General features: G+C 47.3%; 1 protein-coding gene across 1 annotated transcript in view; it reads right to left on the bottom strand.

The window, feature by feature from the left end:
• Positions 1–15,747, bottom strand: part of NCKIPSD (NCK interacting protein with SH3 domain) — a 50,313-nt gene that overhangs the window by 26,703 nt on the left and 7,863 nt on the right. Inside the window, exons 2-3 of the mRNA XM_064432679.1 lie at positions 1,076–1,188; positions 130–331 (exon numbers count right to left, since the gene is read on the bottom strand). Of these exons, the coding sequence (XP_064288749.1) occupies positions 130–331; positions 1,076–1,188 (315 nt within the window). The remainder of the gene's footprint in view (positions 1–129; positions 332–1,075; positions 1,189–15,747) is intronic.

The raw sequence follows: 15,747 nt of genomic DNA, 5'->3' as shown, positions 1-15,747 counted from the left end.
TGCAGTAATCCCAGGTCAGCAGCACAAAAACCTGATTTGTAACTTCACCTGCAAAGGCATTTGATTCACCAGGACAAGAAACACCACGGCACCACAGGAGGAACCCAGCAAGTGTCCAGGCAGTGTTACCTGGTAGAGAGCCTCATCGTCCCCCTCGAACTCGGTGTTGGGCAGGCTGTGGTGCCGCTCGTAGCCCGTCCGGCACACCCCGTTGGGCTGCCGGGACACATCCAGGTGGTGATCACTGGAGGACTGGGTCATAACTGTCCCCTGGGGGGTGGGAGAGTGGCTTTTACGGGACACAGTCTCCTTCCGGTGATGGATCAGTTTTCTGGAACGGAATGATGACATCGGGAAGGGCAAAGCTCAAGGGAGTGACCGTGCAGCAACATTTAAATTATTTTTTAATGATTTATTGCATTTGGGCTATATATACCACAATGGGCTACATTACTCTGAACACCAGCTCCAGTTTCATTAACAACTAAGGAAGCACTTCTGGGGAAGGAAGGAAGGAAGAGGCTTTGCAAAAGCCCATAATTTATTCATCAGTTCACTGGAGAAAAATGCCTCTTCCTCGAGGGAGAGTCACATATTGGCTTGCAAGCTTCAGAAATTGCCTGCACTTTAGAATTGCTGTTCAACTGAGATTAAACCAGCATGCCTCAGCACAGAGGCTGAGGTGTCAGAGAACACAAAAATTCTCCTCACAAGCAATTATTTGAGAACGTATTAAAGACCTTGTGCCACATGCCAAAAACCTCTACAATTCCTGGCTGGTAAAGCAGAGAAAACACAGCCAGAAAGGTTTTGGGCTTCTCCTCCAAGCCTACAGTGTGGCTGAGAATCTCCTCTTCCTGGCATGCACATAGATAGAGGAGCAAGGCCAAAGCTCTACTCTGCTGGACACAGTTGTCAGGAGGAGCAGCAGCAGCTAAAACATTGTGAAGGTCTCTGAGAGCAGCAGCACTTTGCAGCACAAACAACATCCAACACCCCCATGGACAGAATGCCACTGTGACCACCCTCCATCTGCCACCTCTCCCAGAGGTGTAAGTATGCCCATCATACTTACTGGAGGACATCTCTCTGCTCCAGGTTGTATTTCCCCCCATTCTTCATGGCTGCATTGTGCACAGCCTCAATGGCACGGTCAATGGACTGGAGAACCACATCCTGCTCCAGCACCTGAAAAACAACATCCAACACGTTACTGTGCCCTTCAGCTGAGGTTCTTTTGCACCAGAGGTTATGGCAGGAGAGACCACAATACAGAAAACTGCCAGAGTTTATGTTTGGGGAAAAAAGTCACTGTTACAAGCACTGAAATCCAATAATCCCTGCAGGGAGACCACAGGCAAAACTTCAGAACTATGCAGCAGCCTTGAATATTTAGCCTGCTGCAGGCAGGTTTTGAGATCCCCCTGCAAAGCCAAGTTTAGTCCAAGCCAAATTATTCCTGCTCTTGCTGCCTTCCTGTGGAGCAAATTCACAACTGTGAATGTGACAGTTGAAATCTGGTGGTCTCCAAAGTCTATTGGCTCTGAATGATTTTTTTTTCTCACTTTTTTCTTGATGGTTTTTGTTCTTGTTTTGTAACTTGAAGCATCTTTTCCAAATCACAGAATCACTAAGTTGGAAGAGACCTTCAAGATCATAGAGTCCAGCCCATGCATTAACACCTCAACTAAACCATGGCACTGAGTGCCACATCCAGTCTTTTTTTAAACATATCCAGGGATGGTGACTCCACCACCTCCCCAGGCAGACCATTCCAGTGCTTTATCACCCTTTCTATAAAAAAACTTCTTCCCAATAGCCAACCTATATTTCCCTTGGTGCAGCTTAAGACTGTGTCCTCTGGTTCTGTCAGTTGCTGCCTGGAGAAAGAGACCAACCCCACCTGATACAACCACCTTTCAGGGACCTGTAGAAAGTGATAAGGTCACATCTGAGTCTCCTTTTCTCCAGGCTAAACAACCCTAGCTCCCTCAGTCATTCACCAGCCTTGTTGCCCTCCTCTGGACACACTCAAGTGTCTCAATGTCCTTCCTAAACTGAGGGATCCAGAACATGGTGCAGCCTCACCAGTGCCAGGTACAGGGGGAGAATGACCTCCCTGCTCCTGCTGGCCACTCTATTCCTGATACATGCCAGGATGGCCTTCTTGGCCACCAGGGCACACTGCTGGCTCATGTTCAGACAGCTGTCACCAGCACCCCCAGGTCCCTTTCTGCCTGGGCACTGTCCAGCCATGCCACCCCCAGCCTATAACATTGCAGGGGGTTATTGTGGCCAAAATGCAGGACTCACCACTTGGACTTATTAAATCTCCACCCAAGCTGTCACAGGAACATTTACTCCTCCTGCCAGCTGGTTTAGCACTTGTTACTGCAGTTAAAGTAAACAGCAGCCTTGAAAGAAGAAACACCAAAGACGCCACTCCCTGGGCTCCCAGAGGAGGCTGAAAGGGGAACAGGAAGATAAAGCAGGTTCCTCCTACACTTGTGACAGTCCAAAAGGCTTTGTTTATCAACAGCTGATATGCCTTCAGGAGAAAAGACCTTTAGAGGACTAAGGCAGAAGGCAAAGGACACGGAACTGAGTCTCTGACCACAGGTCTTCCTTGAGCTGCCACTGGTGCCAGCACCATCCCCACGGTCCTGCGGCTCCAGCCTCAGCCCAGGCACGAGGGGAGGAGGGGAATGCTCAGACTCTGGGCTCACTGCAGCTGTTTGAACACTAAATCCCTCTTTCACTGGCTTTGGCCCTCCCCCTGTGCATCAGAGCACATATTTATCCAGCCAAGCAGCGGCTGGACTCTCATCAAGGATGCACCTTAATTGGCCTTCAGGGGCTGTAGAGCACAGAAGGGAAGCCCTCCCCACCAGGGCCAAAAGTGCCTGCCTCCATAACACTGGCATGCAGTTTCCTGATAACATCCTATGCATTATTTATATCCTGGTTAATTGCTTAAGCAAATGTGAATTAACAGCTACCACAGACTGTGGGGAAAAAAACAAGGAGAGACCTCTTCTGCAATACTCAGCTTTGAAAAATTTAGGAGGTTTTTTTTTTCGTTTGTTTGTTTTCCCAAGAAAGATAGGGAGGAAAGCAACTGGGTAAAACTTTTAAAATAAAACCAAATTTGTTGAAGTATCGGGTCAAGAACAAAACCAACACTCAGAATTCAACTTTGGGATGAAGCCTCCAAGCAGCCCCATGAGGCCCAGGGATATGGCCCAGGGAACATTTCCTCACCTCTAACCACAGAACTAAGGAAACGGAGTAAAGTGTATTTGAACACATTCCAAGGAGGGCTGGAAGGAACAGCAAGTTATTTCAGCAAATTCACCTTGTTTCCTGAAATGATAAGAGAAAATTGCAGCGAGCTGTGTGCTCTCTCTGGGAAAGGGGAGCAGTGCAGAAGTCTCCAGCCCTGCTGTCTCCAGGGGAATGCCAGTGTTGCTCTGAGTGCCACAGGCCCCTGCCCTCTGCACACCCCACCTGCCCTCCTGCACTCCCACACGAGCCCCCCTCCAGTCCCATCCTCCCCAGTCTTCCACGCTTTCACCCACATGGTTTAAACCCTTTCTCAGTCTGATCATCCCAGGGAAGACACAGTACAGAGCACTGAATCCTACTGAACAGCTCAGCATCTCTGCCCTCTTCCAGAGGGCACATCAGCACAGTCCACAGGAATCCATCCACAGGCTGAAATCATAGAATGGTTTGGGTTGGACCTTTTAAATCTTCTACCAAGAGGCAGGGGGGTGGTTCCAAACCCCTACCATGAGTAGGAATGTCACTCACTAGACCTGATTGCCCAGGGTCCCATCCAACCTGGCCTTGAGCACTTCCAGGGATGGGGCATCCACAGTTTCTCTGAGCAACCTCTTCCAGTGCCTCACCACTCTCCAGTTAAGGAATTTCCCCCTAACATCCAATGTAACCCTTGCAGTTTAAAACCATACCCCCTTGTCCTAGCACTACCTGCCAATGTAAAAAGTCACTGTCCATCTTTTTATAAGCTCCCTTTAAGTCCTGGAGGCAATGAGGTTTTCCTAATGCCTTCTCCAGGCTGAGCAATACCACTCTCTCAGCCTGCCTCCACAGGAGGGGGGCTCCTATGGAGCTGCTCCTTGCTGTGCAATGCCATTTATTATGGAGAGGGTGCTTACTATCTGATAAAACACAGCATTTTCACTCTAATGCAGCAGTGTTGTGACAACTGGCTTTTAGCTGCTGTGCCCTTTCCTTTTGTTTCTGTTCCCAACCTTCAATTAACAAGGCCCTGTCAAAAGGCTGGAATAAAAAAGCAGCATTAACTTGCTACTTGCACTGTATGACATTGTTGATGCTGCTCATAAACCATCTCCCTTGCTCAGCTGAGCTGGGAGGGTGCAGGTTGGGTGAGGGGGGAAACGGCAGGGTCTTCAGCACAGGGGCTGCCTCTCATTCTGGGTTTGTAGCACACCCACCATCAGGGATCCCCTGCACTGTAGTCAAAGTTAAAAAGTAAGTATCAGTATCTGGAGAGATCGTGTGAGTCAAAGGAATCCGCACACTCCTCAGGTTAACCAAAATGGCACTGCTTTGTTTAAAGGGGGATGGATGAAAAAGCACATTGCAGCTGAAATGAGTGCAGATTGCAAGGGGGCAAAAGTCTGGTTTGCCAAGGTCTCACCTATGATCTCCCCCTCCCTAGGACTCAAGGGATTACGTGCTCACAGCAGCTCTGGGCAGTGCCTCACTGTTCTCCCCATGCAGTCTAGGGAGATCAGTCACTCTGCAGGACAGGGGAATCCTGCCTGCATCCAGCACCCACTCCTGAGGATGCTGGCAGCTGGGACACAGGCAGGCAGGGGTCCTCTACAGCCTGCAAAGGAGAGAGGCCACAAAGCAGCAGCAAGAGCAGAGCCCTGGAGAGCAGGCAGGGCTGGGTGCTCCAAAGTCCTGCAGAGTCCTGTGCTGCAGTCCTGCCCCATCCTATGCTCCAGGCTACAGAGATGAACCCTGTTCATAAACTAAGGCTCACATGGAAGCAAGGGAATGCATGAAAAGGGCATTGCTGTGCACAGGGCTGTCAGAGGAGACGTACCAAGCAAAGCCCAGGAATTCAGCTGGATTTACTGATGCTGCACGGTGGGGGTTGGCAGAGCCCTGAGCAACCACTGCAGCATGCAAGCTGTTAACTGTGTCCTCCACCAGTTTACTGGCTCACCAGGCACAGGCACAGCCATGCCAGCCACTCTGGGAAGGCAGAAAAGGTGGCAGGGACAGGGCAAGGATGGCAGTGGAAGGCACTGGCCCTCACAGGGCAAGCACTCTTTGGTCAGCACGGAGTGATGGTGCCCAGGCCGTGGCCAAGAGGCACCAGCCTTCTGCCCAACATACCACAAAGATCAAGGGGTATTTGCTGAGGTATTGATAACACATTCCCACCGTGCTTCACCCCACAAGGAGTGGCTGCCACCCCCTCTATCAGATATTTCTGGTTTAATCAAACAACGCTGCAGCAGAGAAATGCAGGGCTCTATGCACAGCCTGTCTCCACCAGCCTGGCAATGGCCAGCAACAGGGGAAGAGCAGAGAAGTGACCCTTGGGGATCACAGGCCATTCTGGCTATGGCCACTGTAGCAGAGAACCAGGGCTACCACCAGCACCCCACGGGCCAGCTGCTCTGCAAGGAACATGGTACTGCTCAATTACAGCCATGATTATCAGCCAGGAAACTGAATTTCTTCCTTCACAGCCTGGTGTAGGAGAATCACAGAAGCATTAATAAATCATTATTTCCTCGCTCCTTGCTAATAACAGAAGGAAACAAAGGGTATCCCCAGAGCCTGCTGCTAATTTTCTCCCCACCTGATGAGGGCAGAGCCAGACCTCAGCACTGCCTTGGGGTGCTTTGAAGATGCCTTTCCCAGGGCCAAAGACAGGCTTTTAAGAAGCACCCTTCCAGAATGCCTTGTGAGTACCTAAGCACAGCCAACACAGGGCATTGGCCCTGCAGAGACAGGAATGCATCTATCCCCGTGCCTCACACTGCTCTCATCCTCACTGCCCCAAAAGGAGCAGTCTCCCCAAAAAGAGCTCACCTGCACAGGATGTGTCACAGGCTGGTGAGACACCTGAGCAATTCAGAAGACACCACAGGTGTCCTTGTCCTCCTCTCCTGCCCTCCCCAGCCTATCAAAAATGCTGCCCCCTCTCTCTTTGTTTGTAATCTTTCCACATATACACTGGTGTTGTTTAAATGCACTCACACAGAAGAACTTGCTCAACAGTCTAGAATAATCATACCTTTCAGAAAAGCATTTTCTAGACAAACAGGCTGACAGCTGCATCAGCTCAGACAGGCTGAGCCACTCTGCGTGCACAAGGCTCCCACATTTATGAAAGTGGCCCATTAACTTATGGCAGGCTTTTCTTTGCCTCCACAGGGGGCTGATCCAAAAAAACATCGCTTTTTTCCTCCTCCTACCTCCCCTTTCATTAGTGATCAAGGGCATTTACTCTTCTGCATGTGCAGGAATCAGTGCCCTCCTGCCTGCAGCTGCCTCTGCAGCCAGAGGGGTGCCCAGGCAGGGCTGCTCATCTCCACCCTCATCTCACTGCCCCAGCTTTCACAACATGACAACAAAGGACAGACAAAGTTTTGTCTCCAGTGACAGCTCAGCTTTCATGCAGCTGCACTGACACGGACCACTGGTGAAATTAGTATATTTATCCTGCTGGCATACACAGGCACAGGCTGGTTCTTTGTTACACAGATCAGAGAGGAACGCCACCTCTTAGATCACATGCCCTTCACCCCCAGTCACCACCAGATTGTCTGCATGTTTATTCCTTCCAGATTGAAATGATCGAGGCACCAATTTACAAATATCAACTATCCTTTGTCCATGGCTGAGTGAGTGCCAGATCAGAGTTCCCGCTTTGGGACCACACAGCTCAAACAAATGGGCTGAATTTTGGTTTTTTTGCATTGCTGGGGAAAATTCAGCTCCTTTCCCTTCCCTTTTTGCAGCCCAAATCAGAAATTGTTAGTCCTCAGGCTGTTGGCTAAGAGAGATGCATTAACTTATTCTTGCTGGCATGAAGATATTGTGCCTCACGGCACATAAAAGCACACAACAAAAACACAAGTGGAACAATGGGCAACTGCCCTGGTTACTGAGCAAACAAGATGAGTGGAGCTCCAAACAAACCTGCAGCATCTCTGACTCGCTAGCGAGAAAACAAAGCCATGGCTGAGCTCTGCTGACAAAGAGGCAGCCCAGAAGCAGCCCGGGAATTCCTGCTGATCTGCTACAGCGCGTTTCTCACGGAGCGGTGTTTTTCCACTGGGCGCTGACAGCAGCCGCTTGAGCAGGCAGCCGGCACAAATGGGAAATGAAAGAAAGGATAGCCAGGGAAAGGGCTTAAGCTGTGCAAATCACGCTAAAACCAAAGCCAAAGCTCCTGGCAGAGAGATACACCAACTAGGGACAGTGCAGGCACAAGAGGCACTCGGAACAAACAGAGCCCCGAAGGCAGCAGAGGGATGCACAGCAACCAAACCTCAACCAATTTCTCTCCCAAGAGCAGGAAGCCTCGGAGTCAGGGAGAAGGGGGAGAGACAGGCTGAGGGACAACAGAAGGCATGCAACCCAGCACTGCATGCTTGTGCTTCCTGAGGTGGAAATGTTTCATCCTAAGTCTCTCCAGCCATGCTCAGACCGTTTACTGGCCAGGATGACCAGAATTGGCCACTGATTCCTTCCCCTCATAATTCTGCACTCTCCACTTACCAGAACACATGTCTCATGCCAAAAAACTCTAAGAGGATAACAGCAGAATCAGAAATTTTCAAAATAAAACAATCAACACATACTTATGTATCCTGCTGTTCCTGCTGCCTTGTTTCTGCTCTCAATGCTTCAGGGACCTCCCTGGCCCAGCCTGCCCCAGGTGAACAGCTGCCAGACAACAGAGCTGCACCTCTCTTTAGGATCACCTTTTCAGCATCATTTTGCACACAATCGTCAAGTCAAGTCAGTATCAGACATGATCAACATGGTATCTGTGCAGGAAAACTTCCATTTCTACTGACACATACATGAACATGAAATGTACATACATACACACACTTGAGTTATCATCTACACTGAAAAAGAAAACAGTACATAGCCTTTGCTTTGATGAAAACTCAGGACTGTGAATCAGGATGTATCAAGGAAACATACTGCAGGGCAGCACTAGAAGTATACCAAGGCTTTTGACATATCAGCCTTTGAAGTTGAAAAAATGCCCAACAGAAGGGGTTTTGCCAGACTTTGTGTAGTCTTCAGTTTGGTAGCCCAAAAAAACTGCTACAGATGTCGTCTGCTCACTGAGATTCAGCACAGCTCCAAGATCACTTGCACACAATTAGCACAGGTCTATAAGAAAACCCCTATATTAATTATGATCAAAATGCAACTAATTTCTAAGTTCCCAGAGTGCTGGGAAGAGTGCAAGGTGCTAATCTCAGCCCATCTTTGTTTTGATTGAGTTGGCAAAAACATGGATTGGGATGAAGATCCAACCACAGAAACCCTCTTTGCAGTTAATCAGATTTGCCAAGAGCTGCCAGGACAAGGAGCAAGGTCAGAGCCCAGAGGAAAGAACAAGACTGGAAAACTCTGCAAGTCCTGGCTCTTCTTCTGGCATTCAAAGAGGAAGGCTCAGTTTCCCCCCATAATTTATTTCCATAGCAGAGATTGTAGCAAAATGCCAGAAAGGTGACAGTTATATAAAATATAGGATGAAAAAATTCAAATTTCTACCACGACCAAGAGAACACTTTCCCTTCCCCTGCCTTGGAGCACATTCCAGTATATGAGGATCAAATAAGTAAAGTCTCCAGGGGTAAGCAGGAAAAATACGCAATTACATTGTCAATTCAACTGATGCCCAAAGACAGATGCAGAAGAGCCCATATGTACATGTTAACCAAAAGGGACTTTCCTCCTGCATGCCACAGACTGGCACTGATGTAACAGCTTGCAGTTACATGTTTGAGAAAGAGGTAACAACTCGTGATTCATCTTGTGCAGGAATTTATGATTTATGAGTTTTTCTTCCCAAATCCTCCCTGTCCCATGACCAGCACTCTGGCAAGAGTCAGAAGGCAACAAACTGGAGTTATGATGTGCTTTGGGCATAATAACTGTGTTGGCCAAACCTAAAACCATGGGCAAATTCAAAAGTGTCTCTTATACAGACAGAAAATGGGGAAATGCAAAATTAATCGGACCTGCTGTCTCAGGCCCAGTGAACATGGGAGGACAGGCAGCAGACACAGGTCTACAACCCAGGAACATTGGCCAGGCAAGAAGAAGCAAGGAGGGTGCACAGGTCACCATCCAAGTGCAGAGCCTGTGGGCTTGGCATGAACGATTTGAGTCTGCCTCATGGAGAACAAGTGCTGCTTTCTGGTACCCACTGGATGAACAGCCATACGTACTTCATTAAAGCCATTAATGAGGGAAAAGAGATTCCATCCTTAAGAGGCAACCACAGAAAAGTCATCAGTTAGTTTTAGTCCTGGACAGTTGTAAATTGCACAAAATAGTAAGCCAGACATGAATCCCCAGGATCTTTTGAGCAGCACCAGGATCAGAGCTGGCAGACCTGGCACAGCCTGGGCTCTTTTCTGCTGTCACTGTGAGATGAAAACCTGTCTTGCAATACTGTGAGGAACCCTGAGAGAGGCCCTGGAAAGTTCTCCCCAAAGATCATTCCAGTCAGGAGGATCAAAGGCAGCTCACTGCTGCAGGATCAGTTAACAGTTTGGATAGAAAATAATTTTTCTGTGCAGAATAAGTATTGCTTCCTCTGCCATGAAGGGACACAGCTCCCCTGCACACTGTGGCAGGACATCTACCCCTCCCCTCCTCTACCACAGGTAGCTGGTGCATTAAGAGATAACCTGGCTGAAAAGCCCAGCAAGGGGTCATCTCTGACACAAAAAAACCTCAGGCCTCAGCTAAGAACCAACATCTTAGTCTGGAGAGCAGAGGTGAGAAGAGACAAAAGAAATATTCTTGATTGAGAGACACTGTTTTACAAACTATAAAAGACACATGAATTATCACAGAGGCAGAAGCCTCTTACACAAACCCTGACAAGCATTCAAGACTTCTCCCCGGAGTTTGGATGCAGATTCTGTGGTTACTTTCCTGGGAATTGAGAGCAAGGATCTCAACGTGTGTCCCACCAACAACTGGACAGCAAGATACACTGAATCTTAAGTTATATTTTTTCTTTGCTAGCTGTAACATTAATGGGTAGCCTTAACCCCACACTGTACATCTCTACTAGTAGTCTCTTTTTGTCCTTATTCCTGTGTAGTATTAGTTTAAGTCTTACATCTGTTAGTTTTGTGTCTATTAAATAAATAATTCATTCTATAATAGACCAAATCACCCATTATTAAAGAACTTGTGAATGAGAGTGGGTTTTGGGGTGCTGGCCACCTCAATAAATCTACGGCCTGCTGCCAGAGGTCTGGGCAAAAGGCAAGGACTTATCTAAACCCCATCCATTCATAACACACACCCAAAATAAAGAGAAAGCCAGCAGGGCAGGAGCTGAACACACTAACTTAGAGAGAAAACCCAGCCTTTTCCTCTGTAATGAGCATTTCCCTTCCTCAAATTCCTGGTGCATCCTACCTGAAACTCAGCTTACCATGTTGTGTGATCAGATCATGTGCGACCTCCTCTGAAATAAGATGACCCTCAGATCACCATATGGAAAACCCCGAGCATTTCTTACCAGGAGTAAAGCTGTTCCAAGCAAATACAGAATGGCTGGGTTTATGCTCTGTTCAAAGACAGCAGCTCCACATTCTCATGGAGCAAAACTCATTCAAAGGTGGAGGGATCACTTACCAACAGTACTTTTACTATCATCCCTTCACACAACTCCTGAGCACAAAAGATAAACCAAAGTCCTTGAGGACTTCTCCTGCTAAGGGTGTTTCAGGCCAGGGACCCAAGACAGCAAACATATTTACAAGGTTTCTCCAAAGCAGGTGCCCATATAATGTTCCCAGAATATGGATCTCACCAGCAACCTTGCTTCTCTCCACAGCCCCCTTGGGGTCACAGGAACAAAGATTTGAAACATCAGTATTGGGAAACCCCAGAATACCCAACCAGCTTCTCCCACCATTTTCAATCTGTACTGAACAGCTCCCACCAGCGTGGAATAAACACATCTCTCTTTGGTGGGGACATATTTCCCAACATGGGAATCCCAGACGAGTCCTCCACCTATGCAGAACAGCATGTCCAGACCCAGCAGGCTTCTTCCACCTGCCAGGATTGAGTAATTTCTACCAGTCTAAAGTCATGCACATTCTGGGATTTAAACCATGTAACAACCAGACTCACTGTAAAAGATAACCCTCACATGCTCATTTGCTTTCAGGTGGGCCACGGTAAAGCTATGGCAAGAAGGAATATCCTCCAAAAAGCAGATCCTGTGCCATGGGTTTTGGTAGCTATATATTTTAACATGTTCAGAGTAACACTATGGAACAGGGGATGTTATTCATGCTTTTGGCTTATCAGTGCTATACACAAGAATTCCATGAAGTAAGGTGTGCCAGCTAATTCTAGCAAAGCCATTTAAACACTGTTGAGGGTGCAGGTGCAGGGCAGCAATGGAGGAGGTATCAAAGGGGCTGAAATACTCCATACACATTGCTCTGTCAAGAGGGAGATCATGCTAATTGGTCACAGACAAAATACCCAAGTGTGCACACATCCTTGTTAGCTGAGAGCTGTTTCTGCATGCACATTTATTCTTGGTAAAGTGGGTTTCTGCTGATGTTTCTGTTCCTGACTCTCACCAAATCCAGCAAGTCAATGCAATCATGCTTTATGGGGATGGTGATAAAACTAAAGCGAATTCATACCCCAAAACCAATGAAGATACCACTGAGATCTGCCACAGTGTCTCACATCATTACATGTGTGATCAAAAAGACAACAGCACAAGCCAAAATAAACCCCAGAAAACTTTGAACTAAAGATCCTGCAGTTGTTTTTGACTGGCAGACAGCAGAACACTATTTTTCTGTGTTGCAAAACTTCAACAGACTGACAGTTTCCACTGACCTACAAAAGTAGCTTGAGAACTGCAAGTTTAGCTCTGTTTATCAAAGGAATGAGGCTAACTTGCTGTTATCTCCAGATACAGTTCTAGAACCAATTCTGGGGTTTGTTCAGTGAGCTTTTTTACCTTAAAAAATTTTAAAGGGTTCAACTGGATTTGCTGACATTTCACCTATAAGGAAGTAAGAGGTGAGTCACAGAAGAAAATCAATTCATTAGTGTCCCACACTATCTTCAGGAGAAAACCAGCCTCTGCTTTAGCTGCAATTTATAATCCCATCTCTTTCTGCAGCTTAGAGTAGCACAGGCTCCCCAGAAAACACAAAGAAATGGGGACAGGAGGGGAATGTCCTCATAGGACAATGTGCTTCAGGCAGCAAAACAGCCATAATCCTGTTTTCCTCACTTCTGAGGCAGTGAACAAAAAAACTGCCTTTGTTGGACTGTTCATTTCCCATGTATAAAAGTTGCTCCCAGCTCCCATGGCTCATTACAGGATTGATTTCTTGCCTCTGCTTCTTCTTGTGCCACATTCACCTGTATCATCATCCATCTCACTCAGAGGCATCAGCGAGACCAAACCACCACATTTCAGGAAATCTTCCCAGCCCATATTGTGTGGAACAAGTGCTGCAGGAATGGAGATGGCCAGGACTCGGCTCACCTCCTCCATGCAGGTCTGGAGCTGCCTAACAGCAAGCAAAGGGTGACAGAAACTCTGAAGCTGTGTGGTTTGCACAATTTATGTGCATGTTCTCTCTCTCCCATCCCTCTAAACTCTTCCAGGTCAGGGCTGATCACCCTTCACCACTCCTAACTCCCTTCAGCCCAGCCATGAGGTTTGTGTGGTCCTCCACATCCATCCACAGTCACATGGGACCAAACATTGCCAACGGGATTTTGTTGAGAGAACTTTCATGCTCAATCACTAACAGAATACTAATAGTATTTAAAAGGTTTTAAAGTGACCAGAGTTCAATATATTTTTGAGATCTCAAGCTCAAAAATACACCCAGTTCACGTGAGTTCACACATGTAGAACATACAAGGCTTAGATGCTGTCCCACACCACTGGGCAATGCTTCTAAGGCAGTGCCCAAGACCACAGGCAAGATGGTGCTTCCCAAAATGCAACGTTGGAAGGGTTTCTTTCCATCCCTGATATAAAAAATTATACTGTGCAGGTCCCTTGATAACAACTGCACAATTATTTCAATGCTGCTGCTGCTATCTCTTGTCCTCAAGCTAAAGGAAGACAGACACGTAAAATCACTTAAAAAAAACAAATTAAAGGGGATCCACTTTACAGTTTAAGTCAATAAAGGTGATTCAAGGGCTAAAACTTCATTACTGAGAACTCAGCACATCAAGGGACATTGCTTTTTTGATGTCAAATGGAAAAAGTCTTCATGTATAAACACTTTGATTTGGCCAAGCTCAGGGAAGTCCCTAAGCTTCTGCAGTAAGTAGGTAATGAATTTTTTATGATCGTCATTCTTACTTGAGGTGCTGGTATTTCAAGCAATTATTATTTTAACATGCTAAAAATGTGGACTTTCCTGATACTTGAGCTTCCCCCCAAATATTCCCCAGGGATAGCTAAGCCTGGACATAGAGGGAAAGGGCCCATGGACCTCCCTTCTGGCAGGTCACTTGGATGCACATCGTTGTTCAATCCATGGTCTGTCCAAGCCACCACACAGGTCCCACAGCAGCTCCCTTGCTGCCTGCACAAAGCCCTATAAAAGGGAGCGCCCAACAATAAAATTTGTTGTCACGTGCCTGTCTCCACCATCAGTGACAATCTGGAAAGGCACAGAACTCACTGAGTTTATGCAAAAAGGAACTGTCACTGCATCAGATTCAGAGGCCACGGAGGTTTGCATTTGTCTGCTCAGTGGAGAGCTTTAACTTGATGTCTCTAGGCAGCCATCTGGCTTCCACAGGAGCTGCCCTGGTTCTTACTGCAGCACACTGACATCGACTGAACTTGCTAACAAAGAGCCCTCCATCCCAAAAACATGCCCAACCACTTCCATCCCCCCAGGTGGCAGTGGGTGAAAGGCACCTGTGAGGTCCATCAAGGCTTTCTTCCCACCTCCAGATAAAGAGGATGGAGCTCAGAGGCCGAGCTCAGCCTCCCAGCCAGTAAGCTCAAGGGCAGTGGAGGGGCAGCAGGAACAGTGGGAGATGACATCCCAGCTACATCAGCAGCTGAGGATGTACAGCCCCAGGCACAAACCTCAGACAGGCATTCAAAGACCTTTTCATCAGGACATCATCCCAGCAATTCCTGCCTCTTTGGGGGTGAGTGTCTATCTCTGCAGCTCTTGCCTCATCTTCTTCCTCAACCCTTTAGTTTTTGTTCAGCATAACAGAAGTTTTGGAGTTGAGACCTGCCCTGAGGTTTCCATACTACAAGGCACTGTCCCCTACTTATACTACCAAAAAAACCCCAAGAAATAATTAATAGTTATTACTTAGAAAATATCTAATCTGAACTTTAAACCTATGATTTAGCAAGAAATGACCCACAGCCTGGAATTATTTAGCATGCTAACAGCTTGATTTTCTAAAAAACAACTTTAATTATAACTCTTGAGCAGCTGAGCAACCTAAAATACTAATCTATGGTGGCATTTCCAGATCACAAAAAAAATCAACACCTTGCAGACCACTTTCACACACACCACCCCAGCCTGAACAGCAAAGGAAGACAGCAGCACAGATGTTCCCCCACCCCCCAGTGGCATGACAGGAGATCCCTATTCAAAAGCACATCCCACTAGCATGAAAGGCAGCCTGAGTCAGAGGAATGGGATCACTGCACTTGCAGCTGGGTGACACTGCCCTTTTAGCTGGTCCAGATGGACAGGAGGAAGGACATGAACTTCACAAGAAGCAAGCAGCTTCCAAAGAGGATAGGAGTGACAACTTCTTCTAAACAAGCAAGCAAACAGCCAGGAAAAACAAACCCATGGACTTCCCACCTCATTCTAAAAAGCTGACAAAATCTTACTTCCCCTTCTTGCCTAAGCCTCATGCTAAAACAGGACAATTTTTACTTCCTTGCTCCCTTGAAAGGGAAGCAAACAGCTCTGCCACACGAGCTCTGCACTGCAGGGCACGAACACAGACGATCTCACATGAAGCTGAGCCTCCTCTCCCAAGGTAATGGGTCTTTTGGACAACTCTATTTGTCTGTTAGCACTGACAGAGATTTCCACAGAATAGTGCTCAACATCCCTGTGGTGAGAATGCTGTGGGGGCCAAAGGGGAGCAAAGACAAACAGCTGCAGTCATGAATTGCATCTTCTGTTCTGCTTCTCACATGACAAGCTTCAAAACCCTGTTTTTAAAATCCAAGGTTTTGCCATGTGATAAAAAGACAAATTAGGTTTGACAAGACCCTCTTTTAAAGGTCAGAATTTGATTTGTGAGCCACTGGCTAGGGAAGCAAAGTGATGCTCCTCCAGAAGCAGGACCAGGACCCACCATTCCTGTGCGACTCAGACCTGAGGCAATGAGGTCAGTCTGGGTCCACAGAAAGAATTTCCAGTGAACTGCCATTTCAAATGAGAATTTTTCCTCTAA

The sequence above is a fragment of the Passer domesticus genome, chromosome 9 (assembly GCF_036417665.1).
Source record: "Passer domesticus isolate bPasDom1 chromosome 9, bPasDom1.hap1, whole genome shotgun sequence".
In the NCBI taxonomy this organism is placed as follows: domain Eukaryota; kingdom Metazoa; phylum Chordata; class Aves; order Passeriformes; family Passeridae; genus Passer; species Passer domesticus.
This window is presented reverse-complemented; position numbering and strand designations above follow the sequence as displayed.